Source organism: Chinchilla lanigera, unplaced genomic scaffold (assembly GCF_000276665.1).
Source record: "Chinchilla lanigera isolate Chin_1 unplaced genomic scaffold, ChiLan1.0 scaffold00082, whole genome shotgun sequence".
NCBI classification, from domain to species: Eukaryota; Metazoa; Chordata; class Mammalia; order Rodentia; family Chinchillidae; genus Chinchilla; species Chinchilla lanigera.
In genome coordinates, this window is record NW_004955483.1 from 9534734 (window position 1) to 9551677 (window position 16944).

General features: G+C 49.0%; 1 protein-coding gene across 7 annotated transcripts in view; it reads left to right on the forward strand.

Annotated features, from left to right (window-relative positions):
* Atxn1 (ataxin 1) overlaps positions 1 to 16944 on the forward strand; it is a 399577-nt gene that overhangs the window by 374857 nt on the left and 7776 nt on the right. For all 7 annotated transcript variants that reach the window (XM_013503812.1, XM_013503811.1, XM_013503816.1 and 4 more), the window contains one exon: positions 1533 to 3531. In XM_013503812.1, the coding sequence (XP_013359266.1) occupies positions 1693 to 3531 (1839 nt within the window). In that variant the 5' untranslated portion in view covers positions 1533 to 1692. The remainder of the gene's footprint in view (positions 1 to 1532; positions 3532 to 16944) is intronic.

Genomic DNA, 16944 nt, shown 5'->3' on the forward strand with positions numbered 1-16944 from the left:
CATTTGTCATTTCACCCTGTTGATGCGGAAGCTACATTGACAAGAGCCATTAAGTCATTGCCCCAAAGAGCAGCAAATCAGGGTGGAGGGTCATCAACCAGATGGGAGAGATTTGGAATTGGGTGGTAGAGTGGAGCACAGAGGAGAGAAAAGGGCAAGGCTTCCAGGAGCGCTCTCACCCTTGCTTCAGCTTGGAGAAGAGTGAAATGGGAAGACTGCTGTTTTGTATTTGTTTGAAAATCAGAGCTTAATGTAGAAAAGGTCTTCAGAAAGGAAATGCCAAAACTTGACCCACAATTCCCAAAGTCCAACCCCACAGCTCTCAGGATCACAGCACTTGACACTGCTCACCTCCGAGGCTGCCACCACGAATGAGGGCCATTCCCCTCCACTGCTTGTTAGCCACTGACGTCCTGCTTCGCACCAGGTAGACCCTGGTTTGCCCACACAGTGGTTCACTTGTTACTAAGCGACTGAGATGTATGTCAGTAAGGACAGGCTCCGGGCTCACTGGCTGCTTGGCCATGTTTGAATGCAGAATTCTACTTTGTCTGAAGGGGATTCCACCTCTAGTGTCAGCAGTGAGCTAGCCCTTTCCAAGGGAAGATGGAGGGGAGGGCAAGAAGGGAGAATTCAGAGACACCTTGAAAGGGGAGAGAGGAAAAGCCGGGATGAAGCAGGCACAGAACTCATCTTAAGAAACTTTCAATGTACCCAGCCTGTTATGGTGCTTGGTTTATTTAAAACTATACTCAAGTTAATTTTTTTAACTCACAGATGTCTTTTAGCTTTTTTAATACCACATGAGTTTCTGTACTAGGAATTCTTTCAAAATGTCTAGAAACCAAGATTTTGGCCACCTCTGCTAAGCTGGTGTGTGTGTGTGTGTGTGTGTGTGTGTGTGTGTGTGTTAAGGCATGGTGACAATGCTCATTGCAGAGCCAGTGTGGACCCAGAGCTAGGTCCACTTTTCAGGGTTTCAGCCTTGGCAGGTGAGGATGCAGAAATATCCTACAGGGCATTCTCAGCACACCTGCCCCTCCCAGTGCTTGGCTCTGCAGCAGGTCCAGCTGGTGTCTTTCTCCCAGGGGGGCTCTTTGGACCTATCACTAGGTAAAGAAGAGGTGAGGACTGGAACCAGTATTTCTGAAAAGGGGATTCAAGAAATGCAGCCTCTGCTCTCTAAGGGAAGGGAAGAAGGGAGCAGACAGAGTGTTGAGAAAGTCATAGGAGAGTGGTTAACTCCATAAAAAAGTGCGTGCTTTAGAGTTCTGACTGAAAAAGAAAAAGAGCTCTGACTGCTGCTTATCTTTGCGCTCCCCCAGCCAGTGGGGCCAGCGCCGCCTGCTTCCGTGCTGTGGCTGTAATCCGGCTGTTGGAATTCATGTCAATTCCAGGGCCTTAGTCTTAATCTTGCCAAGATGTTTTTTTTTTTTTACTCTCTCTCTCTTCCTGGTGCTGATCTGTTGATTTCCTTCCCCTCCTCCCCTCTGTCCTTCCTTCTCTCCCATCCCTGGCCTCCTGTCCTCCAGAATCCAGAGCTGCGGTTGGCCGAGTGCACCCACAGGGAGATGATTCCTCATGAAGCACCTGGATCCCCTGCTGGAATCAAATGTGACTTTCCGTTTATCAGACTAAAACCAGAGCCAGCCAGACAGTGAGACAGCCACCGTGGAGGGGGGACGGCGAAAAATGAAATCCAACCAAGAGCGGAGCAACGAATGCCTGCCACCCAAGAAGCGCGAGATCCCCGCCACCAGCCGGCCCTCCGAGGAGAAGGCCGCCGTCCTGCCCAGCGACAACCACCGGGCGGAGAGTGTGGCATGGCTCCCCAGCAACCCGGGCGGCCGAGGCCACGGGGGCGGCCGGCACGGGCCCGCGGGGACTTCGGTGGAGCTTGGTTTACAGCAGGGAATAGGTTTACACAAATCACTGTCCACGGGGCTAGACTACTCGCCACCCAGTGCTCCCAGGTCGGTCCCAGCGGCCACCACACTGCCCACGGCGTACCCTCCCCCACAGTCAGGGACCCCGGTGTCCCCCGTGCAGTATGCTCACCTGCCTCACACCTTCCAGTTCATCGGGTCCTCCCAGTATAGTGGACCCTATGCCGGCTTCATCCCCTCACAGCTGATCTCGCCCTCGGCCAACCCAGTCACCAGTGCCGTGGCCTCCGCTGCAGGGGCTACCACTCCATCCCAGCGCTCCCAGCTGGAGGCCTATTCCACGCTGCTGGCCAACATGGGCGGCCTGAGCCAGACACCAGGACACAAGGGCGAGCCGCCGCAGCCGCCACCACACCTCGGCCGGGCCCCAGGGCTCATCACCCCAGGGTCCCCCCCACCTGCCCAGCAGAACCAGTACATCCACATTTCTGGCTCTCCGCAGAGCTCTGGCCGCCCGGCCTCTCCCCCGGCCATCCCGGTGCACCTCCACCCCCATCAGACGATGATCCCGCACACGCTCACCCTGGGGCCCTCGTCCCAGGTGGTTGTGCAGTACACCGACTCCGGGGGCCACTTCGTCCCTCGGGAGCCCACCAAGAAAGCCGAGAGCGGCCGGCTGCAGCAGGCCAAGGAGGTGCTGAATGGGGAGATGGAGAAGAGCCGGCGATACGGGCCTCCGTCCTCGGCCGACCTGGGCCTCGGCAAGGCCGGCAGCAAGTCGGTGCCTCACCCCTACGAGCCCAGGCACGTGGTGGTCCACTCGAGCCCCGCGGACTACAGCGGCCGAGAGGCCTCCGGCGTGCGGGCCTCTGTCATGGTCCTGCCCAACAGCACCACACCCACGGCCGACTTGGAGGTGCAGCAGGCCACGCACCGCGAGGCCTCGCCATCTACCCTCAACGACAAGGGCGGCCTGCACTTAGGGAAGCCGAGCCACAGGTCCTACGCTCTGTCACCCCACACGGTCATCCAGACCACACACAGTGCTTCAGAGCCTCTGCCGGTCGGACTGCCCGCCACAGCCTTCTACGCAGGCACGCAGCCTCCTGTCATCGGCTACCTGAGCGGCCAGCAGCAAGCGATCACCTACGCTGGCAGCCTGCCCCAGCACCTGGTCATCCCGGGCACCCAGCCCCTGCTCATCCCGGTGGGCGGCACCGACATGGAGGCCTCGGGGGCAGCCTCTGCCATCGTCACGTCGTCGCCCCACTTCGCTGCAGTGCCTCACACCTTTGTCACCACCGCCCTGCCCAAGACCGAGAACTTCAGCCCCGAGGCCCTGGTTACCCAAGCCGCGTACCCAGCCATGGTGCAGGCCCAGATCCATCTGCCTGTGGTACAGTCCGTGGCCTCCCCCGCGGCGGCGCCGCCCACCCTGCCGCCCTACTTCATGAAAGGGTCCATCATCCAGTTGGCCAACGGGGAGCTGAAGAAGGTAGAGGACTTGAAAACGGAAGACTTCATCCAGAGTGCGGAGATCAGCAATGACCTCAAGATTGACTCCAGCACGGTGGAGAGGATCGAAGATAGCCACAGCCCAGGCCTTGCGGTCATACAGTTCGCTGTCGGGGAGCACCGAGCACAGGTAACATTGGCCGGGGCCACACAGGTATGGGGGCCCCCACCACGACACCTGCATCCATCTCCTGCAGGTCAGATGGCTTCTGTGAGTCAGGGTTAAAGGTTCCCTCGCCCCAGGTGGTTGCCCATACACCAACCCCAGGGCCACGACCTTAGTCCTTTCCAGCTTCCTCCCAGCTGTGTTCTCTGAGACCCTCAAGCCTGCCCCCACGGCATCTGTTTGTAATCACTTAACCTCTGTGCATTCAGTCTGGGGTAGTTATGTACTGAGGAGCCCTGGTTGAGAAAGGAGAAGAGCTTCAGACCTATCTAGGGGTCATCATATCAGGAAAAGACAGAGGGGTGAGGACGTCACCACGTCTCTTTCTGACAGCCTGCTGTAAAACACAGGTGGTGTTATTATCTAGGTATGGCAAGGTCAGCTGGTAACTCTTGTTGAAAAGATAGTGTGTTACCTAGCCTCAGATGCCGGGAGGAGGGGGCCATGCCAGGCTATGAGAAAGACATAGAGAAACACCAGGTCCCCTGACACAGAATGAGAGGAACCATGGGCCGGAGCCTTTATTTCAGGCTCTGTGGGAAGGAGTGGGGGAGGCAGGGTCAGCAGGCATGGGGATGGTTGGTGTGGCTGTCGTGGTGATTCTGCAGCCCCAGGGGCATCCCCAGCCCTTTCGTAGCTGGCCCTGGGGAAACTGGGGAACGGGGGTGGGCCTTGAGCCTGAAAGACCAACCCGGGAGGTGTTGGAGTGTGCGGTCTGGTTGGTCTGTATGTGAAAAGGCGTGCTCCTAAGTGGGTTATTTGCCATCTCTAGAATCAGCTAGGCGTGGCAGAAGCTTCAGGTCAGCCGTGGCCTAACATGGCAAAGCATGAAAATATAAAAGGCATGATTGATTGGGGTTGTCCCCAGGGACCTACTGGGCTTGTAGTGAAGTCAGACGCAGCCCAGCTGAGTCATGTTAAAAACTGGAGCTGCGATTAACTCTGTGTTTCCAAGGGCTCCTTCGGTCCACCCATTCCCGCATCTTAAAGCATCTTTAAGATGCATTTATCATCAATCATCCCGCATGCGTTTATCGCACAGCCTGTTGGGGTGAAACAGCAAGTTGTTGCCCTCCCCAAATTGCTGGCCCTTAAACAGGGTTGTCCCCCAGCCCGGGACTTCCCCAGGTGTGGGACCCACGGTCTCTGGACATGTTCTCTGAGGACTTAATCGCAGATGGACATAACAGGGCCTCCTGTGGGTGGCCACTGAAAACAGCCAAGGAATAAATGACATTTGGGACATTCAAAGAAAACAAAACAAGCAAAAGTAAACAAACAGTTTAAATTATTCTGCGCACTTCTAAAAGACCAAAGGCGCTGGGAAACCAGTTTCCCAACAGAACTGCTATAGGATTTTGCACTGTCACGGGCCCTCTGTCTCTGAGAGCTTTTAGCCTTGAATTCATTTTTTATGGGGAGATATCACCCTAGGCTTCCAGTCTCTGGAGAGGCCCAAGAAAGATTCCTCCAAAGTTTTGATTTAAAAAGAGAAAGCAAAACTCAGGATTTTTTTGAAAAGTGATGCTATGACTTAAACCGCTACCCATCTCTCAGGGCTGCTTGCAAAATCAGGACAAGGACCAGAAAAAATGAGCGGCCTTGAGCAAAACTGACTTGCAGCAGACCCCCAGGGGAGACAGGGAAATAAGCAAGAATGAAAATAAATGCGTTCTGCATGGTACTTTTAATCCTTAAAACATGATTGTGAACAGAGGCTGGGTGTGCAAGGAGGTCTTGTTTCACAGTGCTGTGAGAGCCTTCATGGCATCTCTCAGCTCGAGAGAAAATTGGACCACCGGGGCCTCCCACGTGCTAGCAGCCTCTGCAGGTCGGGGACTCTGGGTGCTCCTCAGCCCTCTGCTGCCCGAGAAAGGAGCAGTGTGGGTGCATTTCCCCTGCTTAGAACTGTGCAAAGCGAACACTTAACGAACTTGGCCGCCCTGTGAGGTCACAGCCCTGCTTTCATTTCTTTCCCGGTGCCTGATCACTCAGTCTCTTTGCTTACAGCCGAGGTGCAAATGGGCAGGTAGGACGTCTGTCAGAACCTGATCGCTGGCTGGCTGGCAGCCCCTGCACAGCTATTTCCATGTGCTTCAGCAAAGAGAGGCAAGAGAGCTGTGGGCGGCTAAAGGGGTGGCTGGGTTTCTTCACAGACTCAAAAGTGCAAGGCACTGACATAACCAACGATTGTCACTGCACCCGAGAGCCTATCAGAAATTGGCTGACATCATCGCAGCTAAAATACTCCACCAGCTGTGTTTGCCACAAGTGACAGCTCAGAATCAGAGCCAGAGAGAGAAGGCAGAGGGGAAGGCAGAGAGAGCTGATCCCCACACTGAGCTGAGGTTCTGGGGCCACAGGCTATCCCCCTACTCCGCATCCCAGGACTTCTACCTTTAGTCTAACCAACTGAGGAGACATAGCTGGCACCCACCAGGAAGTGTAGGAATGTATCAGCTGTTGGATAAAGTAGCAGATGCACAAATTTGCACAAGCTGGGAAGAAGGGATGGTTTTCCACAGGATGGAGGGCATAAATCCTGCGTGAGAAGAGTCTCAGGGATGCTGGACCTCAGAACCACACCCACGGTCACTGGTAGTGGGGAGAGAGCCTTGGACTTGGGTGGGACGGGCAGTTTGAACTCTCTTGCTACAATGTCATCTCTAAGGCAAAAAAGTGACCCTTATAAAGACAATCTGTTGGGCTTCCTTGGTTTTTTAATCCTTTGCTTTTCTTCATCCCAAAACAGACTGTAAAATGTATTGGCATCCACTAATCCAAAAGAAAAGGGGGTGCTTAGGGGGGCCTGTAGTTACCTCAGGTTCTCCAGCACAGATGCAGTAGGGACCAGAGCCACCCCTTGGAAACCCAAGGAGGTTTCATCTTGGCAGTTATTTTTAAAGACCTGTGTTCCTAACTGCCACTGTAGAAGGATGCCTCCAATAACCCCAGCCAAGGCAGCGGAGGAGAAAAATGCAGTTAATGCCTCTCACCATCCCTGTGACTTTAGCATCCCCGGCGCAGCAATGCCCTGCACAAGCAGAGAGATCTTTTGTTCCCAGTCCCTTTTCCCTGCTGCCGTGAGAAAAGTAAAGGGACTTTGGGTGCCATCTGCCGTTGCCCTGTGCACCCAGGGAGCCTGCCCTGGTGGAAGATGGGGAGCACATCCTATCACAGTGAGACAGTCGCTGCTCCTGCCATGTTGTGCAAAGCCCCAAAGGACAAGCTGCTTCCCTTGGGACTCTCTCCCAAATGTTATTTGCTTAATACTCTCCAAAGTAAGGCTGTGAGTCTGTGGCAAGTCCCAGCTGGGACTCGGGCAGCGGCATCAACATTGGGCCCAGCCATGCAGAAGAAGGGCCTTCACACCAAGCCTTTAGGTAGCTGTGGGGAAAATGCAGGACCTGGAGCCAAAGTGATCTAATTCTGGCCCTGTCCTCCACCACCGGTAGCACCAGGCCCTAGTGCTGTGTAGTTCCCTCTCCCTGCTTCAGCTTGGCCGACATTGGCCCTGAGAGGAGACAGTCTTGCATCTGACAAACACAAGCACTTATGCGTTCAGAGTTTACAGAAGGAGAGACAGTCTATGACAGTCTCCTAAGAAGGCTGAACTGTCCCAGCCAATAGAGAAGCTGTGTGCACCCTACCTGTGTTCTTGTGGCCTGCTCTTCCGTGTGACTGAGGAGCTCCATTCAGCCCATTTCTCAGGGGAAGGCCAAGGCGGGCATGTGCCAGGCTACGTGAGCAGATGCAGTCGGTTTTTCTGAGCAGAGTTAGATGGGAGGGATGGATCAGCAGCCCAGCCCTCTGCATCAGTAAGAGCATTGGTGCAGAAATGGGGGCTCAGGAGCCCCTTCTGCAGAGATTGCTTGCAAGACACCCCCTAGGAGGGCGCTGCCTGGCCGGCCCCACCTGGGGAGGGAGTCCTTGGTTCCCATCTGGCAGACCAGACCTGTCGGATGTGGGAGCAGCCTCATCTCTCTCACGCTCCTCAGCTTCATCTTTCCTGAAAAGTACCCAGAACATGCTCAGTAGAGTTGTAGTAAAATTTATTTGTAGAGGGCTCTGGGCCGACACTTCCCTTTGGCTGCTGCATTCCTAAATGCCGGGCTCCACATGTTATGAGGGCGGCCTCCCAGATCCTGGAGATGACTGCTTGCTCCCTTCCTGACTTGGCTGGGTAGTCGGTGCCGTTTCCCTCTCCCGACTGTCCTGGGGTGGGTGCATGCGCCTGTTCCCTTGGCGTGTTAGAATAATGTGCTTCTTGCTCGTCTGCCGGTGGCTTTTCTTTCATTCCACTATTTTTCAGTTTGACTGCTGTGGACGGTGAGTCATCCGTGGCAGCGGTATTCATTGAATGGATTAGCTGTGGCCTAAAAATAGCCCAGGCACTCATGCAAGCAGCAGAGAACCCGTACAGTCAGTCTCTTAGCAGCCAGGGCGAACCTGCTGCCAACATTTACCATGTGCGGCTTGGTGGCAGTGAATGCTAATGTATCAAAAATAGACGCTTGGTCACTGCTCTGAATGCGAAGCCCTGCACTGGGCCTATGCCCTGACTCTTAGCAATAAACTTCCTCACAGTTCTAGAAAGGTTCCACCAGTGTACTGTAGGGAGCCACGTGTGTCTGTCTGTGTGTCTGTGTGTCTGTGCCCACAGCCCCCTCTCCAAAGAAAGGAAATACACAGTGGCACACATACCTGCGCTTCTAGCACTCACAATCAGCTCAGGAGCTTGAGGCATCCAGGGTGAGAACCTATCTCAAAAACAGAAGAAAAACCCACTCCTCTAGGCTCCGTAGGTGACGCACTTGCTCCCAATGTACAGGTTATTGAAGCAGATTGCTACTGCATATTGTTGTTTGTAGCTTTAAAAGAAAATTAATAGACTTTATTATAAAGCAGTTTATAGGTTTATAAAGCATTGAACAAAAAATAGAGTTCCCAACATGCTGTTGCCTCTATTATTCAAATCTTGTGCCGTGTAGTCCCTTTCTTAGAGTTGATGAGCCAGAATTTTGATGGATGGTTGTTAGCTAAGCCCCATAGGTTCCATTAGGGGTTGCTCTGCCTTGTCTTTCCTGTGGGTTTAGTCCATGTTTGATGTCAGGTAGCCAGCATTACAGTGTCCAGAATCATTTTACCCTCCTAAAAATCCTACATGCTCACTGTTCCCCCTCCCTACCTCTAGCCCGTGACACTACCAATCTGTCGTCTCTGTGAGTCTTCCCCTTTTTTTCCAGGATGTCACATAGTTGGAATTAGAAGGAATGTAACCTTTTCAGACTGGCTTCTTTCATTTAGTAACATGCATTTCCTGTTCCCCCGTGGCTTTTGGTTGGTTTGGTTTTAAGGGCCTCACTCAGTTGCTAAGTTGTCAGGCTGAGTTCAGATTTGCAATCCTCCTGTGTCAGCCTCCCAGAGTTCTGGGATGACAGGCATGCGCTGCCATACCCGGTTCCTCTGTATTTTTGTGTCTTTCATACTGCTGTTCTTTATGGCACATTTAAGGCCCAGGGAGGTGTGATAGAACCTATGTGGGGTCCATCCTATGCATGATGTCACACTGTCAGAAGGGCCCTGGCCACGTGATGGGCGATATCCTTCCTGGAGAACCCTGATGTCACCCACCTCGGTCTGAGGAGGATCCTGAAGCCAAGATAAGGAACTTAACCCACTGGAAACACAGAATGTTTGAGGGTTTGCTGACTCCCATCACTGTAGAAGAATTTTCAAGACCTATCAGTAAGAGGCACTGGGAGAGTTTATAGGCAGAAATTTTAGTACAAATTCAAGAACGAGTGCAGACTCTGAGAAACGAGGTACAGTATAAACCAGAGCTGGGTGTATTTATGGGGCCTTGAGGGTGTCTTCAAGATGGCTGACCTGGACTGCTGTTCCTCCTGTCTGTCAGGGTAGTCACCCAGCAGGCCGTGTCAAAATGCTAGCCATATGCATATGTTTGAAGTTGCAATCTCCTGCCCACTCACACTGCTGCTTGCTGAGGGTAGAGAAGACACAAAGCACGGGTGGAAAGGTCAGGTGCAGAGGCCTGCATCTTTAAGGCCTTTGGGAATTTTTTTGGTTATTTTTAGTGAGTTTCCTGGAAGGGAAAAAGGCTTGAGAAAAGTTTGTGTCCTGAAGCTGCAGTGTTTCTTAAAAGTACAATTTTAAAATCCCGATTTTCTTGTCTCCTTTCTCACCTGTTTTTTTTTTTTTTTCTTCTATCCTACATCACCAAGGCACCTAGCGGGAGCTCCCCACAGGAAAGGTCTGGGGCCCATTGTCCAGGGTTCAAGAAGAGCCCAGCGTGTGCTGGAATTTGTTTGGAGGCATTGCTGTGCCTGGGGGTGGGTTTCCTGAGCAACCTAGAAATGCTTCCCCCGGAGGGAGGCTGCCTCAGGCCTAGCACTGCCATGATCAGAGGTTTTTAATAGAATACTCTGAGATTTTCACACTCAGATGGGAGTTTTGATTATTTTTATTAATGACTTTTAAACACTGAGGCAAATGAGTCTCTTGCTTATTCTCCGAATCACTGCTACAGGGATTTCTGGTTTTCACCATGCCGAGAACATCGTTGTCCAAAGGGTTCTTCCAGACAGAATGCGAGTGGACTTTTCTCTGCAGGTGAAACAGGTTCACACACAGCCCAAGCTAAGAATTCCCTGTTTAATAAAGGTCTCACCAAAAACCAAGACGTGTTAACTAAAACCCAGCTTCTGAGAGACTTCATTACTCCCAGCTAAGGATAGAATTTGTGTTTGGGACAGTGTCACACACATACACTTGTGTGCACACACACGCACACACACAATGTTTTGGTTGCCGTTATTTGTGAAAACGGTGAATCTCGTGAAGGAAGAGGAGACGTATTAAACAACAGACGTTTTATTTTCCTGCTGTTTTTGTTGAAATCTAAGTATGTGTGTGTATATATATATACATAAAGCACCAACCTAAGATTGAAATATACAACCAGACAGCATAAATATGTGTGGACCCATAGTGTTTAGATAGAGTGGTTATTGACTAGACAGCCAAAGGACTCGTATTGAGCTTTCCAGTAGAAGAGCTACAAACGTTCTATCTTAAAAGCTAGGCATTAGCAGACTGGGGAGGTGATGTTGAATACATAATTAGCAGCCCGGAAGTGAGGTGGTGTTGGGCCTCTGTCTGGGTTCCTCCATCCAGAATGGAAATTTGAGGTGAGTGTGTTGGTGCTGCAGCCGGAGGGGCGGACAGAGTTTCCCTTAAGAGCACTGCGGAGCAACTGCGCATGCTCATAGCAGCTGGCCGAGGAAGGTAGGAGGGTGGAAGAGGATGCGAGGTGATCTGATCATAAATGTGAGCGGCGCCAGCTACAGGGCCTCTGCAGGTGGATGCACAGGGTTTCAAGCTGATAAAGGATTGAAGCCTTTCATGCTCACTTTTCATGCTACAGACTACCTACAGTGTTTGGAAAAGGATGTATCCATGGGATGAGAAGGTGGGCTGGGGCCAGCTGCCAGGGGTTGTGTAACATGCTTTGGTTATATATGGCCCCGTGCCTGTGCATTTATTTTCATGGAGTTTAACCAGAGATCATCTTGGACTGACAGGATCATAAAACGAATCAATGGTTACTAGCTGAGGGAGCAAAAGCACGAGAAAGTAACAAATATGATTCCATGTAGTCATGAAGAGCTCAGGATCTGCCGGAGGACACTGAGTGCGGCCGCTAAGGCTCGGCACAGATCAGGGAGCCAGACCTGGGGCAGACCTTGAGCGCCTGGGGTTGGCTGATCAAAAACTAAAACCAGGCAGAGCTCACCATAGTCTCAACATTGCCCTCTGCTGGCCCTTTGTGCTATTGCATTGTTTTTCCTCTGGGAAGGGCCGCAGGATTTATCCTTTGAGATTCTTTACTGAGCACCTGTTATGCTGAGACAAGTACCCTACACTCTAGACCTAGAGCCATGAGTCTAAGCGAACAGGTGGAACAGACAAACAGTAAGAGCCCCAAAATCATATATCAAAAGATAAGTGCCACGAGGAGAAAATAAAGCAGCCTAAAGGTAAGCAAATAAGATGTAAGGTGGCTATGTTACATTGCGTGGCCAGGGATATGCTCTTTGAGGCAACGAGCAAAAAGGCTTTGAAATGGAAGAAATTGTGGGTGCATAGACAAGGAGGTGCAAGAGCTTTGGAGCTGAACAGCCAGCAAGGAGACAGGCATTACAGTGCAGTGAGGAAGGGCTGGCGTGCAGACCAGGAAAGGCTTGCTCATGGCACTTCTTCTCCAAGTGAGATGCTGGCTTGGCCAGGACGCAAGTGGTGATGGTAGAGAGAAATGGCCTAGGCATGTTTAGAAGGGGAAAGGATAGAATTTGCTTATGATGTGGGTGTGTGTGGTATGACAGAGCAGAATACACTGTGATTCCCAAGGCCCTGAGCTAATTGGAAGAACGGGTACCATTTATGGGAATTGGGAGAACAGGGGGAGGTGGCATCAGGAAGCCAGTCCATCACATCACGTCTGAGCTGCTGATTAGACCTCCAAGAGGACACCATTGTGGTAGCTGATAGTCAGTACCCAGGAAAACCCTGGTGAAGAGCTTGTTTTGCATATACATCTGATCATGCAAAGCGGAAGGAGAGGCCAGTGAGTTGGGAAATAAAGTTTCCAGTACAATGAACATCAGTTAGCTCTGGCTGGTGAAAGCAAACAGTGAGTCTGGAGGAGACTCTTCTGAGGTATTTACACTCGAGAACTTGGTTTTTATGAATTGGAAATGCAGCCACATAATCCCCACTTGAAAGAGGATTTGCTCCTTCTGCTCCGAGTATGTTGCTAATGGCTCTAAGAGGTTTAAGAGAGGATCTTTGGTGCCCATTCCAGCTTGGTCCTCCAACTTGGGAGGCAGAGGGCATCCCCATCTCATTCTATAACTGCTAAGACATGGCACATGCATATATGCAAATACAGGTGAGCACCTCTAATTGGGAACTTTCTGAGCACCGTCATGATATTCAAATCTTGGGATTTGGAGCTTTTCAGGTCTCAGATTTTCAGAGTAAGAATGCGCAACCTATAACATTTACGCACATATTCCAAAAATCCCCAGAACTCCTATGTCTGAAACATATCCACTCCCAAGCTCTCTTAGTTACTCTTCTCTCCTTGCTGAGACAAAATACCCAACGTCCAAAGTAGGAAAGGTTTATTTAGCTCACAGTTTGCAGAGGTTTCAGTCCATAATTGGCTGGCTTCAATTAAGGTGGTATGGCAGAGGAGAAACAGTTCAATCCATAATCAGCTGGCTCCAAGGCAGGGTGGCACGGCAGAGCGGGCACACAGAGGAGAACCAGTTCATGGCATGCAGGAGACAGCAAAAGCAGGCAAGGAAGGGAGAAGACAAGCTTCTTTCTGTCCTTTATATTGTATCCAGTGGACTGATTTAGTAATCACCCACCCTTAATCCTAGCACCGTTAATCTTAGCAGTGCACCATAAATCATTCATACACACACACACACACACACACACACACACACACACACACACACTCTGAAAAAGCCCCACCGATGACCTCATGAGGTTTTGGGGGGGACATATAAACAGAAGCCATAACACAAGCATTTCAGGTAGAGGAGAGTCAACATGCAGGTGTATATATACAGTATAAATGGAGCTTTGAAACCATACATCAGCCTTGTCACACACTTGGCTGGAATTGTGGGTCTAAGGCGCACTCTGTATCACAGTTTTGTGTATCTTGGAACAAGGCTGTGAGCACACACCATTGGATCCCACTTACTTCAAATCCGAAACACCACTGTCAGGGGTGATGGGAATGTTGAGTCCTCTCCTGGGGTATTATAATGTCTTTGTTCACAGGAAGTAGACCTGGAGACATAGAAAAAGGAAAATTAGTTTGGGGGCCAAAAACTAAGATTGAGTCCCAATTTCATTAGCTAATAGCTATGACATTAGGTAGTTATTTAATCCCTCAAAGACAATTTGTAAAATTTCTAAAATTGGAAGAGCAGTGCTTGTCTCACTGTTGTTTTGAGAGCATTAAATAAAATACTTTTTGTAAAGTCTCTGAGTGTTTAATAGCTAGTAGGGACTTAAAAATTAGCTGTCTTTACATGATTAAAATACCCCCAGAACAGCGTCATTGTCATTCAAATAAAAATGCACACCTGTGTGTGTCCAGGCTCACACACCAACACAGCAGTAGAGCTAGGTTTTCATGGAAATTCCCTGTTGGTAGCCCTTTCTAAAAACACATTTGTTTTGTACTGGGAATCAAACTCATGACCTCACGCTTGCCAGGCAGGCACTGTGCCACTGAGCTCAATCCCTGGCCCAAAACATGTATGTTTTTATGTCATTCCAGAAGTATATATAGGGGAAATATAGCTCAGTGGCAGAGCACTTGCTTAGCATGCACAAGGCCCTGGATTAGATCCTTGGCAATGGGGGGAAAGTATCTGCACCTTAGATCTAAATTAGGGTTATCAAAGAAGATGATACATAATAATTCTTGTGCATTACAGAGAAATCACTACTTTGGGGTTTTTTGGTTTAATTGTTGTTTGTATATGCGTGTATATAAAATTCAGTGGAAGGTTTTAATATATTGTCTACAACTAATATTCATTTTGGTGTACCCATCTATCTGTCATTTTTGTTGCTTCTCATTCTTACCTGAATCTTCAAAATTAGATTCAGGGTTTTCGCTTATCTAAAGAATATACTTTAGTATTTTTTGTAGTATATGTGTATTTGTTGGTGGACTCTCTTGATTACTGTTTGTCTGAAAATGTCTTTATTTTGTGTTCATTTGTAAAGCATCTTTTCATTTCATTGTAGAATTTTTTATTAGAAATACGTTGTCATTGTACTTTAAAGATACTCCATTGTCTTCTGCCTTCTGTTATTTTTGTTGAGACATAAACTCTGAGTTTAATCATAGGGTTACTTGGAGGTAATGGACATTTTATTCTTGAGGCTTTTAAGATTTTCTTATTCTCCTTGGTTTAACTGTGGCGTACCTAGCCGGTCAGTTCTTATTTTGTATGATTAGGGTTAAGCTTTCTAGAATCCATGGCCTATTACCTCTCATTCACTGGGAGTAACTTTTAGTCTTCGTTTCATTTATCACTTCCACCTCATTGTCCCTTTATCCTCCCAGGAGTCAAATTATTACTAGGCTTTCTCAAATGTCTCATTGTCTACTCTGTATTAGCCATGCTTTTGACTCTGTGCTTCATTCTGTGTAGTTTCTTCTAAAGCTCTTAATAGAGAATCCAGTTCACTAATTCTCTCTTCATCCATGTTTATTTGGTTGAAAGATCGATTGCATTTTTTTATGTTAGTAGGTATACTATGTGTATTTTTACATTCTAGAATGTATATAGATCTCTTAAAAATAGACCTAATTCTGTACCCAAACCCTCAAGTTTCTCTTTAATCTCCTTAAATAATGTAAGCAGAGCCATTTAAAAGTTTATATTTGGAGACTCTATGTATCAGAGGCCCCTGTGGGCCTTTAAAAACTTATCTCTTGCCTTTGCTAGTATTTATTCACGTTGTTTGGTTTCCTCATGCCTCCCCACTTTTTAATTGAATGGTAGTCTTTTATTTGCAAAATTGTTTGTGGAAATAATTGAAGACCTTTATCCATTTTTAGGAACTGAAGTGATTCAGATCTTAGCTTCTGACCTTAACTGGCCTGGCCTTTAAGATACAGTACTTTAAGATATAGTACTTTTTTTTTTTTTTTTTTTAAGATATAGTACTTTTAGATATAGTACTTACAGTACTTTAAGATTTAGTACTTTATATGGCCACAACCCCAAAATAGTGGGGTTCATTAGACAGCCCTCCCCTTTAGTATACCCTGAACCAGTATGTTTTTGAGATTATCAAAAGCCCACTTCATTTCACAACGGTTCTACATCAGAATGTTAAAAATAGAATCCAAGCACAAGGTTCTGGGCCATTTCCCTTGCCTGCTCTGACTCAACTTCTTTACTCCTCTTTTTTTTTTCCAGTGTGGAGTGTTTTGTATTTTGTTTCTAGATGTCCTCAGAAGAAGGGTTGATTCAAGTTACCTAGTGTCCTACATCCAGAAAGACTGTTGAGAATAGAATTTTTAAATCATTTTCTTTTTCCTTTCTAAAATAGGAAAAAATTAAATGTCCAGAAGCATTAACATGTCAAAAAATCTTAAGTGCATTTCACCCTCATGTAATGGCAACAGGAAGCCTATGGCCAGACTGCAGACCCTGACACACACCCTCTTTTTGCCTTTTTTCATACATCCCTCCTTCCACAAGTCTCTTATTTATGTTTTATCCCTGAGCTTTTTAGTGTTTTGTTTTGTTCTGTTTTGTTTTGTTCTGTTTTGTTTTGTTGACAGGGTCTAGCTGTGTAGCCCAGGCTGGCCTTGAACTCGTGGCGATCCTCCTGCCTCAGCATCCTGCTTCAGGGTCCTAGGTGCTGAGATTAGAGGCATGTGCCACCATACTCAGCTGGAGTCTCTTCTTTCAAACCACACCTCTACCTACATTTTTTCTTAAAACTCAGCCCTGAGTTTTAAGATGCATTTCCCCATCCAAGAAGGCTTCCTTCCTTGCCACTTCTAGCTCCATCACCCGCCCACCCCACTGACTGGCAGTTCTTGTTCCAAGTTTGTTCTTCCACCTGATTGTAAACACCTTTGGGACTAGGACTGTCTTCACTCAGTTTCCGTTGCCGGGCGCCTGACGCACAGTGCCATGGAGAAAACCCAGCTGTTGAGAGAATAGTGGGCTTCACCTGCTCTCATTTTTTTTCTCAAAGGGACCAGCGTGAGTGTCTAGGGCTCGACCTTGTGCATAGACCATGCGCTTGGGCTGTCTGTAGCCCCGGAGCGTGCCCTCAAACCTCTGCAAACCCTGCCTACCCTCGTGGGTCCTAGGAAAGCCTCTCCTGGTCACCCAGCTCTTATTGATGATACTCCCCTGAAATCCCTGGAGCACAGTGCATATTCCCCGGGCACTAGCTGTAGGCTGAGTCCTTTCTATGGGCTGGGGGCAGTGATGAACATGTAAGTGCCTTCCTGGTGGAGCTCACTCTCGGTCTCCCTCTGATGTAGCCCTGTTATAATACACGATTACACAGGACAATGTCTAGTGAGTGAGTAACATACAGCAACATTGCCTGGCTTCTGGGCCACCTGCTAAATGGATGTTTTGTCATTGCTGGGGGTCATTTCCTTGTATTAACGAGACATGCTGTAGAGCTACTAGTGCTCAGTAAAATGTTTTGAATGCTGACTGGTAAGCACAAGAGAAAGTCATGAGCCTCCTCTTGACTTGCTGGGGGACTGGGAGGTTTGTG